Source organism: Eptesicus fuscus, chromosome 17, assembly GCF_027574615.1.
Source record: "Eptesicus fuscus isolate TK198812 chromosome 17, DD_ASM_mEF_20220401, whole genome shotgun sequence".
NCBI classification, from domain to species: Eukaryota; Metazoa; Chordata; class Mammalia; order Chiroptera; family Vespertilionidae; genus Eptesicus; species Eptesicus fuscus.
Genome location: NC_072489.1, coordinates 20,608,560 through 20,634,817, shown reverse-complemented (window position 1 = coordinate 20,634,817; position 26,258 = coordinate 20,608,560). Strand labels below are relative to the sequence as shown.

The window sequence follows — 26,258 nt, the reverse complement described above, 5'->3', positions numbered from 1 at the left end:
CTAATATTTGACGATTTATATTCAGAGAACTAGTTATCACTGTCTCGTGCCTCCCTCAAGAAGTCCACTGTAGCCCTGGCTGGTGTGGCTCACTTGGTTGGAGCATTGTCCATGCACTGTACCAAAAGGTAGCAGGTTCGATTCCTGGTTGCAGGTTTGATTCCTGGTTGGGGCACTTGGGAAAGGCAACCAATCAATGTCTGTCTGTCTGTCTGTCTGTCTCTCTCTTTCTCCCTTCTCTCTAAAATCAATTTAAAAAAATATTTTTTAAAATCCCATGTATAGTATTTAACCACTTCAGAATATTATTGAGAAATTGCAGGTGCTTAAAGCATAGTCATCCTCATTTACAAAATGGGTAAACGAAGATGAACTGGAGTCACAAGTAAAACCAAAAATGATTAGGGATCAGAGATCAACCGAAGGACTTGTATGCAAGCACATAAGCATAACCAATGGACACAAAACTCTGGGGGGTGAGGGCATGTATGGGAGTGGGGTGGGGGGGGCAATGGTAAGATATGTACACATATAATTCCTTAATTAAAAAATGAAAAATAAAAAAATAAAACCAAAAATGACAAAATTCTCCAGAACATCAGACAGGCACTCTAAAAGAACAAGGGAGAATTGAGGGGCTACCACGGGCCCCACTCCCTTTAAGAACTGATTATCTTACTTTGAAAGTCTGTCTTAAGCACTTGGCTTTCAATTTAAACTGATAGTTTAAAGCAGGTGTCTTCAAACTACGGCCCGCGGGCCACATGCGGGTGTTTTTTGCCGTTTTGTTTTTTTACTTCAAAATAAGATATGTGCAGTGTGCATAGGAATTTGTTCATAGTTTTTTTTTAAACTATAGTCCGGCCCTCCAACGGTCTGAGGGACAGTGTACTGGCCCCCTATTTAAAAAGTCTGAGGACCCCTGGTTTAAAGAAAGCCCACAATACAGTTGAAGCAGTAGTTGGATACTCAAGATCTAAAAAGAGCCAAAACTGGTTTGGCTCAGTGGATAGAGCATTGGTCTGCGGACTGAAAGGTCCCGGGTTTGCATGTACATTGGTTGCGGGCACATCACCGGTAGGGGGTGTGCAGGAGGCAGCTGGTCGATGTTTCTCTCTCATCGATGTTTCTGGCTCTCTGTCCCTCTCCCTTCCTCTCTGTTAAAAATCAATAAAATATGTTTAAAAAAAAAAAAAAGATCTAAAAAGAGACCCCTTGAATTAAAGCCCCAAATTTCACATATATTTTTATTCATAAAATTAACTGTAATTTAGAAAAAATATGTGTGTTAGGCTTTAAAAAAGGAAACTAACTTAGAAATATAAATTTCTTCCTTATCATTTTTTAGGGTAGTTCCTAATCAATGTTACATCCCCACCATGATTTTCTCACTCATTTCACACCTCCCTTTGTTTTATGCCAACTTACTGTATTTTACGAGTCCTTTTTCACATTTTTAATGATTTTTGGGAGACAGGATATCAAGGAAATAAAAAATGAAGATGAACATGATTTAATGGTACTAACCTCAAGAGATCCCTTTGAATAATTAAGCAACGAAGATAGTCAGCCATTTTTTTCTGCATGAGGGCTAAACGAAGCCATGCTCTTGCACGACCCAGGGGGGTCCTGAAAAGTAAAACCAACTGGTAAGAAAACAGTCCCAGCCCAAAAAACATAAACCATATGTTCTATCTCTGTTGAGGTACAATTTTTAAAAAAGGCAATTTATCATAGTTTTGTCTTTGTTTCTATAGTTTTAAACTAGCTTCTTTCAGCATGCAAACCAATCCCTGTGAGCTATTTAAATCTCTAAGGTAAGTTTGCACCTGTAGGACATTTAGGTACCATTTAAAGCCTTGAGAGAAATGACTAAAAAGTGACACTATTTCTACAAGAAATATTTTGTCAGATAGACTTAACCTTCTATAAAATGAATACGCAAAATACATCAATAGGGCAGTACAATGCCTTCAAAAAATAATTAACACTGTATCCAAATGTAAAATATCATAACAGCCCTGACTGGTATGACTCAGTTGGTTGAGCTTCGGTCCAATGCACCAAGAAGTCACTGGTTCAATTCCGTGCCAGGGTATATGCCCGGGGTTGCAGGCTTGATTCCCCAGTAGGGGGCGTGCAGGAGACAGCCGATCTAAGTTTCTCCTTCTCATCAATCTTTTTCTCTCTCTCCCCCTCTCTCCTTCCCCCTTCCTCTTTCTAAAATCAATAAAAACATCTTTTTTTAAAAAGCATAACAAAGCTAAGAAGGTGCCACACTGGTAATCAGAGAGAAATCACCAGGCTTCTTGCTATTTTTCAAATGTTTCTTTTATCCAATTCTCCTTAAATATTAAATCTCAGACCTTTCTTATCCAAACTCTATCATTTATAAAGATAAAAAAGCAGCCCTAGCCAGTTTGGCTCAGTGGATAGAGAGTCGGCCTGCAGACAGAAGGGAACCAGGTTATATTCCAGTCAGGGGCACATGCCCGGGTAACAGGCTCTATCCCCAGTAGAGGGTGTGCAGGAGGCAGCCAATCAATGATTCTCTCTCATCATTGATGTTTCTATCTCTCTATCCCTCTCCCTTACTCTCTGAAATCAATACAAATACATTAAAAGAAAAAAAAAAAGAAACATCAAGTGTCACTATGCTGTACATCTGAAACTAATCATGACAAGTATAAGACCTTTGCCTTAACAACACTTTATGACTGCAAAAATTTCAACACTCTTGAGTTATTAGCTAGAATATTCAGCTTTTAGGACATTTCATATACATTTGTCCAGTGAAACAGGCAGGGGACCCTATAGGTCCTAATTTTCAGAGAAAGAAAGTAATCTGCACATGTCTTATCCATAATAATAAAAGCATAATATGCTAATTAGACCAGACGTCCTTCTGGACAACCTTCCAGACAAAGCCACAGCAGCAGGGGCCGAGGCAGAGGCAGCCGCCACCGCGGCGGGGGCCGAGCCCTTTGCATGAATTTCATGCATCAGGCCTCTAGTGTCACATAAATGGCTTGTCTGAGAACTCAAAACCTCCTGAGCCTTTGCCTGGATTTAGCCTCATCAGTCTCCAACAAACTGTTACTGTTACTGACTGACTGCCTATAACTGCAAAACAGCTTAACATTCAGAAAACAGAAATGCATAATTGATACATCCTACCTTAAAAGGACTTGCAACTTCCTGTATTACAATGCTGAATTAGAATTCTATATAATAAAAAGGTAATATGCAAATTGACCAGACAGTGGAATGACCAGTCGCTATGACGTGCACTGACCACCAGGGGGCAGACGCTCAATGCAGGTGCTGCCCCCAGCCAGCAGGGACTGTATCTGTACACAAATTTTGTGCACTGGGCCTCTAGTGGGTGATATAATAAGGAATGACTATAGTGATAAAAGTATTTGAAAAAGCAGTTAATTCTTACTGACAGGACTAATAAAAACCATAAAAGAAATGAAATCTAAGCTAAACCATAAAGATTGAACAGAATTTTATTAGGAGAGAATGGAAGAAAGCTATTTAAGGCTGAGAGAAGATAAACTAGAATGTGAGGTACTTTTAAGGAACAGTAAATATACTTCTGTGGCCCTGGCTAGTTTGGCTCAGTGGATAAGAGTGTCAGCCTGCGGACTGAAGGGTCCCTGGTTCGATTCTAGTCAGGGGCACATGTCCGGGTTGCGGGGCTTGGTCCCCAGTCAGGGGCATGCAGGAGGCAGCCAATCGGTGATTCTCTCTCATCATTGATGTTTCTACTTCTCTCTTTCCCGCTCCCTTCCTCTATGAAATCAATAAAAATATTAAAATACACACACACACACACACACTTCTGTGGTTAGAAATGAACAAGTAATAAGATTCCTTACTTAAGACCAGGTAAATCCCGGACACTGGCCCCTATTTCTTCTGCTTCTGGGTATAGCTTCTCCACCAGTTCCAAAGGACCCCAGATAGTTTTATTATAACTCAGAAATGATTTTCTTACTGAAAAAAGAAAATATGATGAATATGACTTCAACATATGTATATAACTGTACTAACTTCCTTTTAAATGTTTACTTTCAACATATCTAACAACATACAATTATTCAGAGACCTTACCTCTTTTATCACCACACAGCCCTGTTGATCAAGAAGAGCCTGTTAACCAGGATCCTGATATCTGTCCTTATCAGAAATATGCAGGCAGGTAATTACAGTAAAAAAAAAATACTATAATAAGGGCTCGTTCTTTACCAGTACCAAAATAAAGGTTGATCTTTATCAGTTTATTAAGTAAACCAAGGACAAATAAAAAGTCACTTTACTTTTAAACATGAAAAATTGTGGCTTTACTTTTTCTTTTATTTTCTTCTGAGATTTGGGTAATATAAAACCATGAAATCACTATCCACTTCTTTCCTAAGACTGGCCAGCTCTCCTGCAGATCCCCTGTGCCTATAATATGCACCAGCCAGTGGACAATCACGAGGATAGGCAACTTTTCCTTGGGGGAGAAAAATCAATCGGCACAAACTAGTTTTAAAATGATTCCCCAAAATAAGCCTATGACTGCTAGGACATGCCTCGTGTTATTCTTCGAAATAAAGGAAAATAAATTCAGAAAAGAGTTTAAAAATTAATTATTTTGACCATCTTTGGCAAATTCCATTTCAACAGGTTAGGGGGAAATAAACATCTAAGTTACTGCTACTTTTTAAAATAAAAAGGAACTTTTCAAAAAGACTGATAATATCAAGAACAGGCAAAAATGTGGGGAAACAAACACATTCACTGTTATTTGATAAATTAGTGAAACCTTCATAGATGCCATTTGCCTATTTTGACCCAGTAATGCTATACCTAGGAATTCTAAAGAAATCCTAGCACATGTGCACAAACATATATACCCAACGATGACCTTACAGCACAATTTTAATAGTAAAAAACTGGAAACTAAGTGTACATTAAGGGGAGAATACTTAAAAAGTTATGGTATACATATACTATCGAACAGTATACAACCACTACAAGTGTGATAAGGACACTTACATAAATGGACAGATCGCCAAACCATGCACACCATGATATTGTGTGTGTGTTTTTAAAGAGAGGAGAAAAGGGAAGTCACAGGATAACACTTATAGCACAACTCTACTTAGAGTAAAAGAAAGAATAAACAACAGGAAAGAGCTAGAAGAATGACAAAACCCCCTTTAGGGAGGAGAATGAAGAGAAACTGTCTTTCCTCTATGTGCTTCTATGTTATTTGATGCATGTACAAAAAGAGTAGATTTCTCTACTTACATATTTTTTAATCAGCTGTCTCCTGCAAGCCCCCCATTGGGATCAAGCACACAACCTGGACATGTGCCCTGACTGGGAATTGAATCGTTACCTCCTGGTTCTTAGGTCGATGCTCAACCACTGAGCCATGCCAGCAGGGCTCAACAATCAACTATTTTAATGTATTTGCTCAATAGGGCTCAAACTAATAAGAAGAGTTCATATCAGAATCACCAAATTTAACATTTTTTAAATAATTCCATAAATGTCCTAGATGGAAACCAATTCAGGGCATGTTGAAAACTTTAAAAATTAAATATGCTTTTTAACCAAACACAATCAAGTAAGCATTTTCTAAGACCACCCATTTCAAAACATAAAACAGTAGGACATTTTCTCCCCAAACCAACCCACCGAGTATTTTAAAATATAAAGTAACTGTAATTACGGCCTCAAAAACACCACATTTCTAAGGATGTTTAAGATTGGGGGAGGGGGAAAATGACCTCAAAGTGAATTAATTTTTTAAAATGATACCTTTAAGACCGTGTTTCAGACAATGTTCCATAACAACAAAGAACTGCTGCAAGGGGGGGTAGTCAGAATCCAAAGTGCGGCCAAAGCTGAGAGCAGATTCAATGAGTCCCTTGATACTCAGTTTAGCCATGTTTAACAAGTTCGCTCTCTCCACAGCCGTGGGGTCTTTTGTAGCTGAAAGCACAAGAAAGGAGTCCAACTTCGTTGGCAAGCCATGACATTGAACAATATACTAGTACCAACCCTTTCCTTCCCCTATAAAACCAACAGTTGCTTGCGTTTCCTTGGTGGACAAATTAGTCTTCCTAACTAACCTACAACTTCTCTTTACGTCTCTCACATACACTATAGAACTCTATCGTGCCCACTCCAGTCAAAGTTCATGAGTTATCCCCAAGATCCTTGCAAACCGGCTAGTCTCTGGTGTTTGTTTTACTTTTATGGTATCCCTTTACAGGGGGAATGAGGTTTTTTTGGTGTGTGTGTGTTTTTTCATGAATTTCTGTAGAGATAAGTTTAGACTAATAGACAACATGATTAAGGGTCTCATGCAAAAGGTGGCTAGCAGGAACCATCCAAAGATGAATTCCAAGGCAAAAATATAAAAGTGTTCAGAATTATATTGGCAACAAAATAAAAGGTAGTTAAAACTCTAAGATTCCAGCCAAAACCGGTTTGGCTCAGTGGATAGAGCGTCGGCCTGTGGACTCAAGGGTCCCAGGTTCGATTCCGGTCAAGGGCATGTACCTTGGCTGCGGGTACATCCCCAGTAGGGGGTGTGCAGGAGGCAGCTGATCGATGTTTCTAACTCTCTCTTCCTCTCTCTTCCTCTCTGTAAAAAATCAATAAAATATATTTTAAAAAAAAATTCTAAGATTCCAGTATCACGCGTAACAATCATGACAAGGAAATAAAAACACACTGACAAATAAGGGGGTCCAGGGGAAGCCATTCCATTTCCACTCATTTTAACTATCTTGTGTTTTTTCATGACAACTCTCGGCCTATGTTGCAGGACTCCTTCCTTTCCCCAACTTCACAGGAAGGCTCTTCCACGCAGCTGACTCAGGTGAAGAACAAGTGAACAGATTCATTTCAAACAACCCATCTCAATGGGTATTTTCCGTTGACAACAAGCTCTCTCTTCTCTCCCACAATCTGTATTCGCAGTTTGCTCAGACATTCAGCTGCTGCCCCACTCGCACCCCTGCTGTGCGGGGCAGGAGGGCTGTGGGCGAACACAGGTGACAACAGGAGGTGCAGGAAGACACAGCACTCGGTCCAGCCTTCCATCCTCTGGCAAGTCCCCTGCCCAGTCACCCAGTGCAGACAGCCACACCGGCTCCGGCGGCGGCGGGCAGGGGGGACATTTCCACCAGCATTTCTTCAGTCGGCACCGCGCTGGGGCTCCCTTTTTTTTTTTTCCTCGGGGACCAGACCGCTTGGTGTTTCATCATCTATGGAAATTCTCCATTTTTCTCAACAGAGCTCAGCGCCACCCGCTGCGACAAGCAGACAAAGGGCGCCTTCGCAGCTGCGGGCGGGGGGCAGGTCGGTGCCGGGCGTCGGCGGCTTCGGCGGAGGAGCGTTCCCCCCACCCCCGGGCCGCCCCCGCCCCGGCTCGCGGGCCGCGCTCAGGGCCGGTCCCCGCATCTTGCCGGGGCCTAGAGCCCCGACCCTGCCTCCCCATCTCTCCCCAGTAAGGCTGTCCAAAGGCTCGGGGGCCCCAGGACCCCCGCCAAGGGCTCACCCCGGCGCTGCGGCCGTCGCTGCCCCCCTCCCCCCGGCCAAACCCGAGCCGCGTCCTCCCTCCGCCACCCTCAAACCCGGGGAGTCTCCCCCGGCCCCAACTGCCCCCCCGACCCGGCAGCGGCACCCGCCGGCCCTGTCCGCGCGCCCCGGAACTGTCGGACCCAGAGCCCTCGACCCCTCAGCCCAGAGCGGGGACCGGAGCACCTGGGCGGCCGCGCGTTGCCATGGTGACCCCGGGCGCCCCCGAGTCCCCGGCGGCCCCCGCCCAGCCCCAGGCCCGGTTCCGGCCCCCGTTCCGACCAGGAGCCTCGGTGCCCACCACCACCAGTCCTCCGGGTCGGGCGCGGCCTCCAGCCCAGGACGCGGGGCCCAGCGGCCGCTCCCCTTACCCATGGCGGCGGCGGCGGCGGGCTCTCGGGCGGGGACGGCCGGGGCCCCAGCGGCTCCCTCCGGGTGCGCGGCGGCCGCCACGGCGTCAGCACCAGGCCCGGCGGCCCACAGCGCTCCCGGCGGCGGGAGGGCGCGGGGCGCGGCGCCGCGAGTGGGGCGGGGGCCGCGGAGCCTGCGGCGGCGCCGGAAGGGGGAGGCGGGGCGCGGAGGGGCCCGGGGTCTGGCGCCGGAGGGCGGCCCCCGGTCGCGCGTCCACGGGGAGGCGGGCCGCGTGCACAGGTTTCCGGCCCCGGGGCGGCGGGGCTCCTCCCGCACACCTGCCTGCCCGCCTGGCGTCCCCGCAGGCTCCTGGGAGAGCAAAGGCTGTTGGAAAGTCGGAGCATTAGCAGCCGGCGGAGATGACCGGCGCTGTTTACGCAGCCCGAGCGCGACGGCCACACCGGCACCCGCCCCGGTTCACCAGCACCCGCCCCGGTTCACCAGCACCCGCCCCAGGTTCACCAGCACCCGCCCAGGTTCACCAGCACCCGCCCCAGGTTCACCAGCACCCGCCCCAGGTTCACCAGCACCCGCCCTGGTTCACCAGCACCCGCCCTGGTTCACCAGCACCCGCCCAGGTTTACCAGCACCCGCCCAGGTTTACCAGCACCCGCCCCAGGTTCACCAGCACCCGCCCCAGGTTCACCAGCACCCGCCCAGGTTCACCAGCACCCGCCCCAGGTTCACCAGCACCCGCCCCAGGTTTACCAGCACCCGCCCAGGTTCACCAGCACCCGCCCCAGGTTCACCAGCACCCGGCCCAGGTTCACCAGCACCGGCCCAGGTTCACCAGCACCCGCCCAGGTTCACCAGCGCCCGCCCAGGTTTACCAGCGCCCGCCCCGGTTTACCAGCACCCGCCCCGGTTCACCAGCACCCGCCCTGGTTCACCAGCACCCGCCCTGGTTCACCCGCCCAGGTTCACCCGCCCAGGTTCACCCGCCCTGGTTCACCCGCCCTGGTTCACCAGCACCCGCCCCAGGTTCACCAGCGCCCGCCCTGGTTCACCCGCCCTGGTTCACCAGCACCCGCCCCAGGTTTACCAGCACCCGCCCCGGTTCACCAGCACCCGCCCCGGTTTACCAGCGCCCTCCCCGGTTCACCAGCACCCGCCCCGGTTTACCAGCGCCCGCCCTGGTTCACCAGCACCCGCCCTGGTTTACCAGCACCCGCCCTGGTTCACCAGCACCCGCCCAGGTTTACCAGCGCCCGCCCTGGTTCACCAGCACCCGCCCAGGTTTACCAGCACCCGCCCCAGGTTCACCAGCACCCGCCCTGGTTCACAAAAAGCAGTGAGGACACCAGACGGAGGGGTCACTTCGCAGATGATGTAAATGTCTAACCACTAGGCTGTACGCCTGACACAGATACCATTGAATGGCAACTATAACTGAAAATTTTAAATGATGAAAAAAAGCAATGAGGCCAAAACCGGTTTGGCTCAGTGGATAGAGCGTCGGCCTGCAGACTGCAAGGTCCCAGGCTCGATTCCAGTCAAGGGCATGTGCCTTGGTTGCGGGCACATCCCCGGTGGGGGGTGTGCAGGAGGCAGCTGGTCGATGTTTCTCTCTCATCGATGTTTCTAGCTCTCTATCCCTCTCCCTTCCTCTCTGTAAAAAAATCAATAAAATATATATTTTTTAAAAAAGCAATGAGGAACGATTTCACTAATCAAAGGGAACAGGTGGTCGGGGTAAAGCCAGCGTCTTCTCATTTAAGAGAGAGGAAAACCTTCCTGGTCAGATGGCCCTCTGTCGGGCTGGGAAAGGTGTGCTATTAGGGAGATCAGCAGTCGCTAAAAACAGGCCGAGATATTTCGTGAAAATCGGGCGATGTGTTCTCGTCATCACTTCGGCCGTTATCGAGTCCTATTATGCCTCTTTACTGCTTTCGGTTTTTAATTTTATTTATTGTGAGGTGATCATCCATGGATAAAATGTATGAAACATATACACAGCTTAAAGAATCATCATAAAATGATCAGCTGGGTAACCGCTGCCAGATTGAGTGAGCATCCTCCCCGGGAAGGGCCACCAGGCACCCCTCACTCACAATCCCCCCGGAGGTAAAGACTATCCTGACTTAAATGATAGTCTTAAAAGAATCATTTCCTTGCTTTTCTTTTCTTCTTTTTAATATATTTTTATTGATTTCAGAGAGAAAGGGAGAGGGGAAGAGACACATCAGTGATGAGAGAGAATCATTGATCAGTGATGAGATTCATTGATTGGCTGCCTCCTGCACGCCCACTACTGGGGATTCAGCCCTCAACGCGGCCAGGTACCCCAGACTGAAACTGAACCTTTCAGTCAGTCCAGAGGCCGAAGCTCTATCCACTGAGCCAAACCAGCTAGCGCCCTTTGCTTGCTTTTCTGTATGTTACTACCACTCAAGTATGTGCCCTTAAACAATGTAGTTTATTTATAAAATTTCACAAATGGAATAAGTCTATGAATTCTGTTACTTGTTTCACTTGCTGAACATATTATCTACGTCCATGAGGAGTTTCCAGGTTGGGTTGTTCTAGGTTGTACATACATCCTGGTGCCTCTATGCAAAACAGCCTTAAAGGCATATGATTAAGAATAGAATTATTGGAAATCAGGTACACCTTTCTTAAATTTACTAGCTATACCTTTCTTAAATTTACTAGATAATGCCAAATTATTTTCAAAACTCTTCTCAAAATTAACACTCCTATCAGCAATGTAGTCTTTCTGTAACTCCATCTCCATTCTAATGCTCGAATTTCTTCATTTTTGGCCAATCTGGTGGGTAGGTGATTGTATGCTGGGTTTATTTTATATTTGTCACACTGATGACACTGAACACTTTTCTCATGTTTATTTACTATTTGGAGATTCTCTTTTGCAAAGACTGTTCAAGTCTTGAGCCTATTTTTCTCTTGACCTATTGTAGGGTCAGGCCAGGAGATGGCCCAATTCCCCGTCCCAGTCCGAGGAGCACAGCAACACGAATGGAGTGTTTCCCACGTCCCTGATAGCTAACAAGCGTCACCAGGCTGTTTGTCCTCGGTCTGCTTGCAGGCCTTTCCCTTATCTAGGTTCTGCTAGATAAGCGCCTAGCCTAGTCTTGCCAAGTCCAGAAACTCACCGGACCGGCTGCTAGGGGCTGCCAGAGGTCAGTAAGAAAGGCTGTCTTTCCCTTCTGGTCCCTCTGCGAGGTCACAGTTCAATCCCCAGTGGGGATCGATCATTGTTATTTCGATCATTGAAAGCAATAAAAATACATTTTAAAGTCAGGAAAAGTTAAGAACCACATGATTTCACTCGTATGTGGGATATAAAACGGAAACTTGTGAACACAAACAGCAGTGTGGTGGTTGCCAGAGGGAAGGGGGTGGGGGAAGAAGTGGGTCCTAATATACAGTGACGGGAGATTTCACTTTGGGTGGTGAGCACAGTGTAACATACAGATCCTATAACATAGAACCCACACCTGAAACCTATACGAACATGTTGACCAAAGTTACCCAATACATTTAATTAAAATTAAAATAAATATTTCGGTGGCAAAAAGAAATCTATCTATATATATATTAAAAAATAACAATAATTAAATGGCTAGAATCTTGTAACCAAGACAGACACACGAATGACTGAAAATTTAGAACTCTTCCTCAGGTTCTTCCATAGGGCTTTACTTTGTAGGCCATACACACTTATAAAGAAGCAACTACTGTCTAAACCAAAAAAACTTCTTACTCATCTCACTCCCAGGAACTGACATTATCTTAGGATCCTTCCTGTTATGTAATGTCAATACTCCTTGGTTTCATCATTAGAGCATTATTTCACTTGTCAGTACCAGAAAAAAGTGCTGGGCAACACTGAACTTAATTATTATTCAGTATTAATAATTAACACAGTACAATCTAATGGTAGAAAACAATTTATTTAATAAAAACTCCAAGTAATAATTTTTAAAAAACATGTGAGGTAGAAGCAATTGAGAGAAATTAGAGCTTTCCCCAAGAATATGGATACACCAGGGTTAAAATTGGTCAAAAGTTCTTACATAATTAAGAACTTTGAGATAATTATGTTTTCCAAAAAATTTTTTAGAGAAAAAATTGAGTAATACCCCAAAACAAGGGGCATATGAAATAGGTGAAATAGAATCATACATTTTACATTTGTCATCAATTCAGCAAACAAAATTTCTAAAGAATAAGAATTATTTTCTTTTATATCAAAATCTACATTAGAATATTGAATACTAAAATAACAAATGGGAGAGCAAGACAGAATCAGAAAATACCGTAGTTTTCCATGTATAGGATGCTATTTTTTTTCTAAAATCTTTAGACTGGCCCTAGCTGGTTTGGCTCAGTGGATAGAGCGACCGCCTGCGGACTGAAGGGTCCCGGGTTCGATTCCAGTCAAGGGCACATGCCCCGGTTGCGGGCTCGATCCCCAGTAGGGAGTGTGCAGGAGGCAATCAATGATTCTCTCTCATCATTGATGTCTCTCTCTCTCCCTCTCCCTTCCTCTCTGAAATCAGTAAAAATATTAAAAAACAAAACAAAAACAAAAAACATGTCTGACACCACAAAGCAAAAGTCAGGGGGTGAAAAACAGCAAAATGGCCTTTCGATCAGGGACCTCAAAATACCAGAAAAAAATAACACCAAAAACCAGCCTGGCCTGTGTGGCTCAGTGGTTGAGAGTCGACCCAGAAACCAAAAGGTCATGAGTTTGATTCTCCCATCAGGGCACGGGCTGCAGGCTCCATCCCCAATAAGGGATGTGTAGGAGGCAGCCAATGATTTCCTCTCTCTAAAAATCAATAAAAACAAAGTTTTTTAAAAAGAATCAAAATTATAAATATAAAATGTACACCTATGTTCTCATCACAAGATTGTGCTTAAATGAAAAAGAAATCAATTTTCTTTACCTATATTTCAAATAAACAAAACATAATAAAAATGTATAAAATCAAATTAATCTTGAAATTTTAGGCATCAGATCCCAAAAGAATCCATTTCTAAAGCAGGTAAACATTTAGCACATTCTTTTTTAAATATTTTTTAATTGATTTCAGAGAGGGAGGGGGAGGAGAGGGAGAAGGGAGACAGAAACATCAATGATGAGAATCATTGATTGCCTGCCTCCTACACGACCCCTACTGAGGATTGAGCCCACAACCTGAGCATGTGCCCTTGACGGGAATCAAACCCAGGACCCTTCAATCCACAGGCCGATGCTCTATCCACCGAGCCAAACCTGCAGCACATTCTTTGTAGGTCACACAAAAACATGTATATAGTAATATAAATTCAGTTTTGAGTATACCTAAACTGAAAAAATAAATAGTGCTAAATAAATAGTATGGTGATAAAACTTTATGTTTAACAACATTATACAAAAACAAAACAAACAAAAAACCCTGGAACTTTGAACAAAGTACATTTACACCATTTCATAGCCGTGGGATAAAAGTTATCTCTACCACCTAACCAGGCACTGATTTTACAGCATGCCCAAATTATTAACAATAGGCAATTGCTAGAGATCACTATGCTAATACGAAAAATGCAAGGAAAACAGGGCTTCATCTTCTTTGAAAATCACCCAATATATAACAAAGACTTTCATGTTCTCCTGATGGAAGATCAATGATGTAAAATAAATTAAGGAAGATATATTTAACACACTATATAATTATGCTAGAGGCCCGGCGCACAAAATTCATGTACAGGTACGGTCTCTAGGCCTGGCCTACGATCAGGGCCATCTTCCCCAGTTGCCGGCAGCCGGCCCCGCCCCTCGTCGCCACCCACCCCTGGCCGGCCCCAAGAAGGGACCGAGAGTTTGGTCAGCAGGACCCAATCAGGTGATCGGGGCCTGCAGGCTGGGGGCAGCTCCTGCATTGAGCATCTGCCCCCTGGTGGTCAGTGCGCATCATAGCGACCAGTCGTTCTACCGTTCGATTTGCACATTACCCTTTTATTATATAGGATAGGATAAAAAGGTTTATGACTTTAATATTTTATAATTTAGTTTACAGGACTGCTAATTACAAAGATTTTTATGGCATTCTATGGATAATAATGTACTTAAGCAATATGGTTTATGGATCTTAGCCTAACATATTCATATATATATATTTTTAAATCCTCACCTGAGGATATTTTTTCCATTGATTTTCCGACAAGAGTGGAGGTGGGGAGGAGAGAGAAACATGGATGTGAGAGAGACACACACATCAATTGGTTGCCTCCGCACGCACCACAACCAGGGCAGGATCAATGATCAGTGTCCACGGGCCGACACTCTAACCACTGAGAAAACCCAGTCAAGGCGTATTCATATGGTTTTTTAAAAAAGATTATCTATTTTTGCCCTGGCCAGGAGACTCAGTTGTTTGGAGCATTCTCCCATACACCAAAATGGCCGATTTGCTCAATGGTTAGGGCATTGGTCCTCGGCCTGAAGGCTGAGGGTTCAATTCCTGGTTAAGGGCTCGTACCTCTTGCAGGTTCAATGCCTGGTCCCCAGTCCAGGCACGTGCAGGAGGCAACCAGTCCATGTTTCTCTCTCACATCTATTATGTTTCTTTCTCCCACCTCCACCCCCCACCGCCCCATTCCTCTCTCTAAAATCAATAAAAACATATCCTTGGGTGAGGATTTTAAAAAAGATTTGTTATTACTAAAATATGGCATGAAATACTTCCTTTCTTTTTCCCTCACCCAAGGATATGTTTCTCATGGATTTAGAGAGAAGGGAGAGAGAGAGAGAGAAATATCAATGTAAGAAACCGATCAGTTGCCTCCCAAATGTGCCCTGACCAGGAATCGAACCCACCACCTTTTGGTGTACAGGTGGATGGATGTTCCAACCAACTGAGCCACACCACCCAGGGCTCCATTTTTTAATATAATGCTTTGTCCTAGATTTTTTTTAAAAAGTTTATAAATTGGGGTGAGAGGACCCAGAAGAGATATCCAGTTTTCCTAGATATGTCTAGGAATCTGCTTAAAATTACTTCCTATGAATTGTTTTCTCTCTCCCTTTTGTAGAATCAGACCTTTGAAATATGCACATGGAAAAAAACCCTTAATGTTTTAATTTATACAAGTACATAGTAAAGTACTCAAAATAGCACAATCAAATGTGACCATGTAGAAAACGAAAAGGATATTAATTTTTCTGAGTTTAGATGACAAAGCAGCTTCCCCAAAGGCGGATAGCGGTTTAGTGAGGACACACATCCCAGGAGAATCAGTTTATGTTTGGCTCTGGTTATAGCAACATTAAGACGTCGCCAATCTTTCAAGAGTTCACCAAGCTGAAAGAAATAGAATTTTCCATTATTTAAATTTTCATATATTTGAGTTTGTTCTGGCAAGAAACGTAATTTGTCTTGAACTATTTTATTACTTTTAATCCTAAACACTAGACCACTAGGGAAGGTTATTGTGTTATTAAATAATTATATATATATACATATATTGCAAAAGATTCAACACCTTAAAAAATCTAGACAGATAGCAAAATTTGTCCACAATGTCAACTTCAAATATTTTATCTTGAGTGTGAGATCCTCACTATAATTTAAAAATATTAAATACATACAATAAAAACTTTAAAGTAGAGCTATCTCCCCTCACAGTAGCATTGTTTGTAACAGTAATAAAAGCAGAAGACCCAGGGGAGGGGTTAAATATACCACGACATGTATATATAATGGAAATCTACACAACAATCAGGACAGAATGAAATCTCTTTCTATACAGTATTGACATGAAAAGATCTCCAAGCTATTTTATTAAGTGGAAAAGCAAGGTCCTGAATAGTATACGTAGTACCTTTTGTGTGAAAAGGAGGGAACTAAGAATACTGACTCACATCTGCTTGTAAATGCCTCGGAAAGTCCAGAAAGTTATCCATAAAACTAAAAATGCGACTATCTGTGAGGATAAGAACTGTGTACAAGAGGAGCAAGGTAGAAGGGAGACTTTTTACTACATACAATTTTAAAACCATATGGAGTTATCACATAGTCAAGAAAAATGAACCAAGAAGAGGTAAAAATGCAAAACAACAATACAACAAAAACTGGAATTATCTATAAATCTAAAAGTATGTCTACGGAAGCCTTTATAGTTAAAATGCCCCAAATGCAACAGCCAAGAGGTGGGAGCAACGCAATGTGTGTTCATGGATAAATGGATAAGTAAACTGTGGTATATGTATGCAAAGGAGTATTATTCAGCCTTTAAAATGAAGGAAATTCTGCAGCATGCTAATGAGCCATGAGTACATTATTCTAAATGAAATAAGTCACTTGTGAAATGACAAATATTATATGATTCCACTTATATAAAGTACCTAGAGTAGTCAAATTCATAGAGACAGAAATTAGAATGATGGTTGCCAGGGGCTGGAGGGAGAAGGAATTAAGGAGTTGTTTGTTATTCATGGGGACAGAGTTTCAGTTTGCAAAAAAACATTGTGGAGATCTGTTGCACAACAGTGTGAACATACTTAACACTACTGAACGATACACTTAACAATAGTTAGGGTGGTAAATTTTATGTTCTGTGTTTTAAACACAATTTCCTAAAAAAAAGAGAGGGAAAAAAATGTCCCAGACAAATCAGCAGAAAAAAACAATTAACTCACAGTTCCATCTTTATTACTTCTAACAAATGATACTAGAACGATACTTTTGTCTCTTCCTTGGTATTTGTCTACTGTGTTAACTTCAACCATCCCAACCGAAGAATGTGCCAATAAATCGTTGATGATCTTTAACTGCTGCCTGTATGGTGCAATGATACCAATATCAGAGGGATTACATCCAGCCTAAACAGAAAAGGAAACAATTCAAAATTTAAACTCTTAATTTTTGTAATTTAAGCTTTACTAGTACTAAATTTACTTAATTGCCCAATTGATGTTATAATAGATACTCCTATCACAAGGAGTAAATACAATTATTGAATTTGTTCTAAATCAACATTCACGAAAGGAACCAAGATGGCGGCAAAGTTAAACAACTAATCTGCTGCCTCGCACAACAATTTCAAAAATACAACTAAAAGACAAAACGTCTACCACCCAGAACCACGGGAAAGCTGGCTGAGTGGTAGATTTACCACTAAGGAGAGAAAGGAGCACAAACGCTGAAAAGCTGAGTGAGGTATGGAGGCGCTAATCGGGCTGGAGGCGGGCAACTGGGCGCGCAGCTTTTCTTCAACCCGCAGGGAGACAAGCTCCCGATCACTCTGAAATCCAGTTTCTGGGGACACTCGGGGGACCCAGACACCTACGGGGAGAAGCTGGACTCTCGGCCATCGGGTCAGAAAGTGAGTGACTTTTTTGCAGAGGTGTGCCCAGCAATCATTGTTTACTGCACTAGAGCGCGGAACGCAGGGACTTGGAAACGCGGAAAGGCAGAGATGGCTGACAGCAGCCATCGCCGTTGGCCACGCCCCAGCCTAGTGACGCCCTGAGACCCCGCCCAGCCCTGAGACCCTGCCCCGCACATTCTACAAACCCGCCCAGGCTCCACACAGCGGCTTTTGCATATAAGTGGCCTGTTCTGTGGCAGCTTAACCAAATAAACTGCAGCTCCAGTCAGACTGCTCCAAAACCGCCCAAGCAAAGGAGGAGAAAACTAGTTCTTGCTATAGCTCCTGCTGGGGGACACAGAGTACACAAGGGTACACCAAGAGTGTCCACCTCAGGTAACTGGGAGACTGACCCGTTGAACCAATAGGACACCTAGTACACAAAGCTACCCTACCAACTCAGGGAAGCAGCGAAAATGAGGAGGCAAGGAAACAGATCACAAACCAAAGAAATGGAGGAGAACAAACGAATGGACATAGAGTTCAAAAGCACAGTTATAAGGTTTTTCAAGAATTTCATGGAAAAGGCCGACAAATTTAATGAGACCCTTGAGGATATGAAAAAGGACCAACTAGAAATTAAACATACACTGACTGAAATAAAAAATATTATACAGAGACCCAACAGCAGACTAGAGGATCGCAAGAATCAACTCAAAGATTTGGAATACAAAGAGGCAAAGGGCACTCCTCCAGAGAAGCAAGAAGAGAAGAGAATTCAGAAAGTTGAAGATAGTATAAGAAGCCTCTGGGACAACTTCAAGCGAACCAACATCAGAATTATGGGGGTACCAGAAGAAGAGAGAGAGCAAGACGCTGAACACCTATTTGAAGAAATAATGAATGAAAACTTCCCCCACTTGGTGAAAGAAATAGACTTACAAGTCCAGGAAGCACACAGAACCCCAAGCAAAAGGAATCGAAAGAGGACCACACCAAGACACATCATAATTAAAATGCCAAGGGCAAAAGACAAAGAGAGAATCTTACAAGCAGCAAGAGAAAAACAGTTAGTTACCTACAAGGGAGCACCCATACGATTATCAGCTAATTTCTCAACAGAAACTATGCAGGCCAGACGGGAGTGGCAAGAAATATTCAAAGTGATGAATAGCAGGAACCTACAACCAAGACTAACTCTACCCAGCAAAATTATCATTCAGAATTGAAGGGCAGATAAAGAGCTTCACAGATAAGAAAAAGCTAAAGAAGTTCATCACCACCAAACCAGTATTATATGAAATGCTGAAAGGTATTCTTTAAAAAGAGGAAAAAGAAGGAAGATAAAAATTATGAACAACAAATACATATCTATCAACAAGTGAATCTAAAAGTCAAGAGAATTAAAAATCTGAGGAACAGAATATAACTGGTGAACATAATATAATCAGGGGCATAGAATGGGAGTGGATTGATAATTCTCAGGTGGAAAGGGGTGTCTGTGTGGGGAGTGCGGGAAGAGACTGGACAAAAATCATACACCTATGGATAAGGACAGCAGGGGGGAGGTAAGGGCAGAGGGGGAGTGGGAACCGGGTGGTAGGGAGATATGGGGGGGAAAAAGGAGAAACAATTGTTATCTGAACAATAAAGATTTATAATAGTACTTAAAAAAAAAAAAATAAAAAAAAATAAATCAACATTCACATTGCCTGAGATGAAATAATTTCCTCAAACATTGCTGCCTTGATTTTTAGAGGCTCATGGCAGTATAACGGTTTGCATGCTAATAGAACAGTGCTGCCATACAAAAAGAGTATAAATACATTTCACTTTCTGCCACCCCTTACACTGAAGTTTCCAATCCCCAATCATACTGACTTCAGCACTAAATTGACACAATCAGAATTATTTGATGTTACAAAAAGCTATCCTAAAAGGAAACCCAAAATGCCATTATAAAAATTACATGTCTGAGATAGAGTATCTACTTAAAACATAATCACAAACCCAAACAACCAAAATGAGGAAACAAAGAAACAACCCCCAAAGGAAAGAACTAGTGAATTCTCCAAAGAGATAAATGAAGCAGAGATAAGAAATTTATCTGAAACAGAGTTCAGAGTAATGACGTTAAAAATGCTCAACAATATGAAAAAAGATATAGTAACTATGAAAAAAAACAGTCAGATAAATAATGACATAACACAAATAAAGAACACATTGGAAGGAATACATAGCAGATTAGGGGAAACTGAGGATCGAATCAGTCAATTAGAAGACAGAGTTCAAAATATCACTCAATTAGAGAACCAAAAAGAAAAAACAATTAAAAAACAGGAGGACAGCTTAAGGGAGCTGTGGAACAACGTGAAACGTAACAATATTAGAATAGTAGATGTGCCATAAGAGGCAGAAAGGGAGAAACGAATAGGGAAGGTGTTTAAAGAAATTAAAGTAGAAAACTTCCTTAACCTGGTAAAAGAAAAAGTCACACAAGTTCAGCAGGCACAGAGAACCCCAAGCAAGAAGAACCCAAACAGACCCACGCCCAGATACATCATAATTAAAATGCCAAAAATTAAAGACAAAGAGAGAATCTTAAAGGCAGCAAGAGAAAAGAAAACTGTTACCTACAAAGGAGTTCCCATAAGGCTAACACCTGATTTCTCATCAAAAACTCTACAGGCCAGAAGGGAATGGCATGAAGTACTTAAGGTAATGGAAAGCAAGGATCTGAGACCAAGATTACTATATCCAACAAGGCTAGCATTCAAAATAGATGGTCAAATAAAGAGCTTCACAAATAAAAAAAGGCTAAAGGAGTTCACCACCAACAAGCCAGCATTACAAGAACTGCTAAAGGGACTGCAGTAAGGGATTGCTGAGAAGAAGAAACAGAGAGAAACCTAGCCATACAGAATTAAAATGGCAATAAATAAGTACCTATCAATAATAACCCTAAATGTAAATGGACTAAATGCTCCAATCAAAAGGTGTAGGGTAGCTGAATGGATACAAAAACATGACCCAACTATATGCTGTCTACAAGAGACCTACCTCAAAACAAAAGACACACACAGGATGAAAGTGAAGGGATGGAAAAAAATTTTCCATGCAAATGGAAAAGAAAAAAAAGCTGGAGTAGCAATACTCATATCCAAGAAAATAGACTTTAAAAGAATCATGCTAAGTGAAATAAGCCAGTTGGAGAAAGATAAATATCATATGATCGATCATTTGTGGAATATAATGAATAACATAAACTGATGAACAAAAACAGACAGCCAGAGGGAAAAATATATATATATATATATACTTGAATATAATAGAAGCAATCCTGTTATTTGCAGATTTTTAGTATTTCCTACAACTTTTTTTTTTTAATTTCTTTATTGATTAAGGTGTCACATATTTGTCCTCACCCCCCCATTCCCATCCCACCCCCCTCCCCACCCCCCTCCCCACCCCCCTGTTGAACTTAACCATTGGTTAGGCTCATATGCATGCACACAAGTCCTTTGGTTGATCTCTCCCCCATCCCCCCACCCTCCCCTATCCTCCCTCTGAGGCCCGATAGTCCGATCGATGCTATTTCCTACAACTTTTGTGATATCATACTATGTTAGTACAGTTTCGGTAATATTAGTATACTTAAATCCTTTTATTCTTGAAATATTAATGTTTATTGCATGTAACATTATTATATGTAAGATCATTCTTCTTGAATAATTGTTTACTGCATGTAACATTATCATATTTAAAATCATTTTTCTTGAGATGTTTATTGCATGTGACATTTTATATTTAAGATCGTTTTTCTTGAAATATTAAGGTTTATTGCATGGAACATTGTTATATTTAAAATAGTTTTTCTTGAAATAAAAAAAAAAACTGGAAAAAAAATTACATGTGTGAGATAAATTTTCTCAAAATTAATCAGGCTTCCATCCTCTTGTCTTAATAAACAAGGGCAAATGCTACTATATCTTAAGTTCCTTGCATTCTAACACCCTATTACATTGCAAATATTAATTTGCCCTCAAAATAAAATTCTAAATTACCTTAATAAAAATTGAGGTCAGGAAAACTATGAGTTTGGCTTCTGTTATATTGCTCACACCACTCTTTTCAACTTGTTCTGGTGCTGGAACCTAAACAGAAAAATATGCATCCTGCTTATAAAACAATCTCTGAAGTTAAGAGCACACAGGGAGCTATAGAGACTGCACTGTCAGTTGTGGAGACAGCTGAAAATGTCTTCACCCTAAAAGCTGAAGGTAAAAGAATTAACAAAAATGAATGCGATTATTCGTCTTCAGAAAGCCATCCAGAAGCATCCATCTTAAACATACCACAGTTCCGGCTGACGTTTCTATGAATGGGACCACACACTGGGCTTCACCTGCTTTACTCTGCAATCCCCTATTTTAAGGAATCAAAGGCCAGAAAAGATAAGGAACTTGCTCAAGGTCTCACAATAAATCGTGGCACTAGGAATCAAAACGGAGATCTGGCCCTGGCCAGTGCTGCTCAGTCGGTTGGTTGGGCATAATCCCATGCACAGAAAAGTTGCTGGTTCAATTCCTGGTCAGGGTACAAGCCTGGGTTGCACACTCATTCCTGGGAAGGGATGTGTAGAAAGCAGTCAATCAATGTTTCTCTCTCACATCCCTCTCTCTCTCTTCCTCCCTCTCGCTGATTGTTAAATTTAATTTAAAAATCTTAAAAAGCAAAACAAAAACTCAGATTTGGTGCTAATATCTGTGCTCTTTCCATTTTCTTGTTGCCTTTTATACAAACAATGGAGCAGATAAAGTTCCCCAGGTTCTACAATACCTGATAAAACTGTCTAAGACTATTTTGCTCCTACACATCCCTAATTAACCTTCATTATTATTATTTATTTTTTTACTTGAGAGAGGGAGGAAAAGAGAGAAAGAGAGAATCAATGATGTGAGAGACCAACTGGGATTGAACCTTGGTCACCCTGATGGGAATCAAACCTGTGACCTTGCCCAGCCGGCATGGCTCAGTGGTTGAGCATCGACCTATGAACCAGGAAGTCATGGTTTGATTTCCGGTCAGAGCATATGCCCAGGTTTCGGACTTGATCCCGAGTGTGAAGCACGCAGGAGGCAGCTGATCAACGACTCTCTCTCATCATTAATGTTTCTATCTCTCTCTCCTCTCCCTTCCTCTTTGAAATCAATAAAAAAATATATAAAAACAAAACCCTGCAACCTTCTGGTGCATGGACTGATGCTTCAGCCAATGAGCCATACCGGCCAGGGCTAACCTTGATTACTTTCAATACAACTTATTTGGAATCCTGATGCTAAGAAAGAAAAAACCTGAGTAGCAAAAATAAAGAACTTGAGTCATTATTGGTGAGGTAAACAATGGTAAATTATAACTAATAAATTGAAGTTGTGGTTTATAAAAGCAGTCCTTCGTGATATCAGCTTATCTGAATAAATTTCCCAGAATCTGCCTGCCCTTAGTTGTTAATTCTTGAACCTGAAAGACTCTGGCCATTATTCAAGAGGATGAAAATTCCAGCAGGTTCTGCACAATGCACAGTGACACCTATTTTTAACCATCAGCTAACTCCACCTATCTTAATAACAAGTGATACATTTTAGAGTAATATGCATACATATAAGTAGCCACTATATTTTTATTTGAACTTATGTAAAGATTTCCAAATCAATGCTGAGAAGCACTATATAAAACAAATTATAGGGATATAGGGTCAAAACTTTGTTCTAACTAAGAACTAGAAATATTAAGTCATTTAAGACCTTGTAAAGATTTTTGTTTAATGCCAAGTTTGTAAAGAGGTTTTTGTGTGTATATGTGGGGTCAGGAAGTACATAAGAAACCTCCTCACTTTCAGCTCAATTGTGCCGAGAAACTAAAACTATTCTAGAAAAATAAAGTTTATTTTCTTCAAAGTCTTTAAAAGGACAAAAATTTATCCTATCTTCTCTTTATTGGTAAACCTAGCCTTTGATAGTATTGATGCCAATTTCTTTTCTAGAAAATGTAATTATACACTTGAGTTCATTCTTAGGCTTTCCTGCTTCAAAAGTCAATTTTGACATCTATTGATTTTCAGAAAAACCTCCCTCAACGATACCGGATCTACAAAAAAATATTGTGTGTGTTGCAAAAGTGTGTAAGAGTATACTAGTTTTAACTGATAAGCGCTAATGAAGCTTTTTTTTTTATTTTTTAAATGAAGCATTTGCTACTGAAAACAGGAATTTAAATAGTAGGATAAAATGAGAAAGATTGAAAGGAAAAAAAAAAGTTTGGTTTCTTACCTGGTCTGTATTAAGAAAACAAACAGGGTTGTTTGGTTCAAATGCTCCACTCAGCCAAGGATTTTCAGAATAATCAGCATAAAATTCCAGCTCCAGCTTCACGTCTTTAAAGTTCGGCAGGTTTATCACTGCACTGGCCACTTTGTCGGACCCACATTCCAGCTTTCCTTCATATGTCAGTTTGTTACTTAAGGACATAATTTTACTAAGGGATTACAAAAATAATTTTAGTCTTGGCAGGTGAAGACGAACATGCACATCACTCGAAGCTGACACTGTTACAGATACCTGTTCATTCTGTACTGCACAGTCAACTGTACGACAGCGTCTTCATTCTGCTCCAGCCTCTTGAACAAGCTTTCACTCATGCCAAGAGCCCTGCCGACATAAATCCGGGCGTATCAGTGTGCTGTGACTGTCCCTCACAAAGAATCCAGTTTAAAACCAAAACTTCAGTGTCTGCTTACCTCGCTTCACGGTTGAGCACCAGGGGAGGAAGCTGCTGGTGATCCCCCACCAACACAAATCTCCGTGAGAAGAAAAGGGGCCCGAGGCAAACGGGCTGGCTAATCTGAGAGGCTTCATCCACAATACAAAAATCAAAAACTTTACGAGAAAATATCGGATGGTTTATTCCCATACATGTTGTTGCCACTATAAGCTAAAAAACAAAGAAAACCGATCAGTTATTTAATGTCCAAAAAATGTAATTTCTTTTTTTTCCCCCATGTTTGAAATTTAAATATATTAAAGAGATTTTGTCCTCCCCTATAATAGGAACACCCCAATATTATTTAATTCTGAGACATAGAATGCAAAAATATTTAATTTTTTACTACAAATTGAAAAAATCAAGTAAACTTTCCGTACATTATAACAATTCTCAAATTTACTGATCAAAAACAGCTCCAACAAAATCCAAAGGAACAGGAAAGAGAAGCCAAGTAGATAGAAAGCTTTTATACAATAACCACTCTACTCTAGCCAAACACCACAGAAAAAACTGTGGCTCTAGCTGGTTTGGCTCAGTGGCTAGAATACTGGACTATAGACTGGAAGGTCCCGGGTTCAATTCCGGTCAAGGGCACATGCTCGGTTTCAGGCTCAATCCCCAGTAGGAGGCGGACAGGAGGCAGCCGATCAATGATATTCTCTCATCATTGATGTTTCTATCTCTCTTTCCCACTCCCTTCCTCTCTGAAATCAATTAAAAAAAAATATATATATATATATATATATACATATATGTATATGTATGTATAAATATATATATATATATATATATATATATATATATATATATACCCTGACCAGTTTGGCTCAGTGGATAGAGCATCGGCCTGCGGACTGAAGTGTCCCGGGTTCGATTCCAGTCAAGGGCATGTACCTTGGTTGCGGGCACATCCCAGTGGGGGGTGTGCAGGAGGCAACTGATGGATGTTTCTCTCTCATCGATGTTTCTAACTCTCTGTCTCTCTCCCTTCCTCTCTGTAAAAAATAAAATCAATAAAATAAAAAATATATATATATATAAAACTGTGGCTTGCCCAGCTGCTTGGCTCAGTGTTTGGGCATTGACCTATGAACCAGGAGGTCACGGGTCAATTCCCAGTCGAGGCACATGCTCAGTTTGCGGGTTTGATCCCCAGTGTGGGGTGTGTAGGAGGCAGCCGATTAGTGATTCTCATCATTGATGTTTCTATCTCTCTCTTCCTCTCCCTTCCTTTCTGAAATCAATAAAAACAAAATATTTAAAAAACAAAACTGTGGCTTCTTCCCCCACCGATGCTAGCAGAGGCCTAATTGGGGGGAGGAGGGCGTAGACTTCAACTGTCCCTAGTTTATAAGGCTCCCTATTCTTGACATGACCAAATTGTATAAACGGAGAACAGTTAAGTGGTTATCAGGGGTTAAGCAGGGGTGGGGTGGGAAAGAAATGGGTGTAGTTATAAAAATGCAACATGAGTGATCTTTGTGGTAATGGACTAATTATTCTGTATCAATGTCAGCATCCTGGTTGTGAGTTTACTACAGTTTTGTAAAATGGTAAACAATGGGCAAAGGACATATACATGATCTCTGTGTTATTTCTTACAGCTGCATGTGAATCTATAATTATCTCAAAATAAAAACGTTAATTTTCAAAAACTTTAAAGTAACTGGCATAGATATTAGACAAAGGAGTGGAAGAAAAAACCTACTAAATCTAATTTATTTTAGATTATTTTTAATTTTAATAATGTTTCTTTTTATATATAGTTTATTGATTTTTAGAGAGAAAGGGGAGAGAGCGAGAGAGAGAGAGAGAGAGAGAGAGAGAGAGAGAGAGAGAGAGAGTGAGAAACATTGATGTAAGAGCTCAACATCAATCAGCTGCCTCCTGCATATCCCCTGCCAGACCAAGCCTGCAACACGGGCATATGCCCTTGACTGGGAATCGAACCCACAATCTCTTGCTGCACAGAACAATGCCCAACCAACTGAGCCGCATTGGCTAGAGCTGTTTCTTTTCTTTTTCTTAATGTTTTTATTGATTTAAGAGAGAGATGAAGGGAGAGAGAAAGAAAGAGAGATCAATGTGAGAAAGAGACATTATTTGGCTGCCTC

The 26,258-nt window shown here is 41.9% G+C and overlaps 3 protein-coding genes across 3 annotated transcripts in view; 1 reads left to right on the top strand and 2 right to left on the bottom strand.

Moving 5' to 3' along the window:
• The window catches only part of RUFY2 (RUN and FYVE domain containing 2), a 41,254-nt gene extending 33,077 nt beyond the window's left edge, over window positions 1–8,177 (bottom strand). The window contains exons 1-4 of the mRNA XM_054728986.1: window positions 7,962–8,177; window positions 5,821–5,994; window positions 3,885–4,002; window positions 1,528–1,629 (exon numbers count right to left, since the gene is read on the bottom strand). Coding sequence (XP_054584961.1) covers window positions 1,528–1,629; window positions 3,885–4,002; window positions 5,821–5,994; window positions 7,962–7,965 — 398 coding nt within the window. The 5' untranslated portion in view covers window positions 7,966–8,177. The remainder of the gene's footprint in view (window positions 1–1,527; window positions 1,630–3,884; window positions 4,003–5,820; window positions 5,995–7,961) is intronic.
• LOC129152094 (uncharacterized) lies at window positions 7,964–9,334 on the top strand. Its single transcript, XM_054729346.1, has one exon. It carries the CDS (start codon window positions 7,964–7,966, stop codon window positions 9,332–9,334), a length of 1,371 nt encoding a protein of 456 aa, XP_054585321.1.
• A 4,192-nt stretch (window positions 9,335–13,526) lies between these two features.
• The window catches only part of DNA2 (DNA replication helicase/nuclease 2), a 35,588-nt gene continuing 22,856 nt past the window's right edge, over window positions 13,527–26,258 (bottom strand). Inside the window, exons 15-21 of the mRNA XM_054728712.1 lie at window positions 24,119–24,312; window positions 23,940–24,029; window positions 23,652–23,856; window positions 21,387–21,476; window positions 16,652–16,834; window positions 15,168–15,314; window positions 13,527–13,643 (exon numbers count right to left, since the gene is read on the bottom strand). Coding sequence (XP_054584687.1) covers window positions 13,575–13,643; window positions 15,168–15,314; window positions 16,652–16,834; window positions 21,387–21,476; window positions 23,652–23,856; window positions 23,940–24,029; window positions 24,119–24,312 — 978 coding nt within the window. The 3' untranslated portion in view covers window positions 13,527–13,574. The remainder of the gene's footprint in view (window positions 13,644–15,167; window positions 15,315–16,651; window positions 16,835–21,386; window positions 21,477–23,651; window positions 23,857–23,939; window positions 24,030–24,118; window positions 24,313–26,258) is intronic.

Excerpts from the sequence above, each read along its gene's own strand:
- LOC129152094 (XM_054729346.1), top strand. The coding sequence starts at position 7,964 with ATGGCGGCGGCGGCGGCGGGCTCTCGGGCGGGGACGGCCGGGGCCCCA.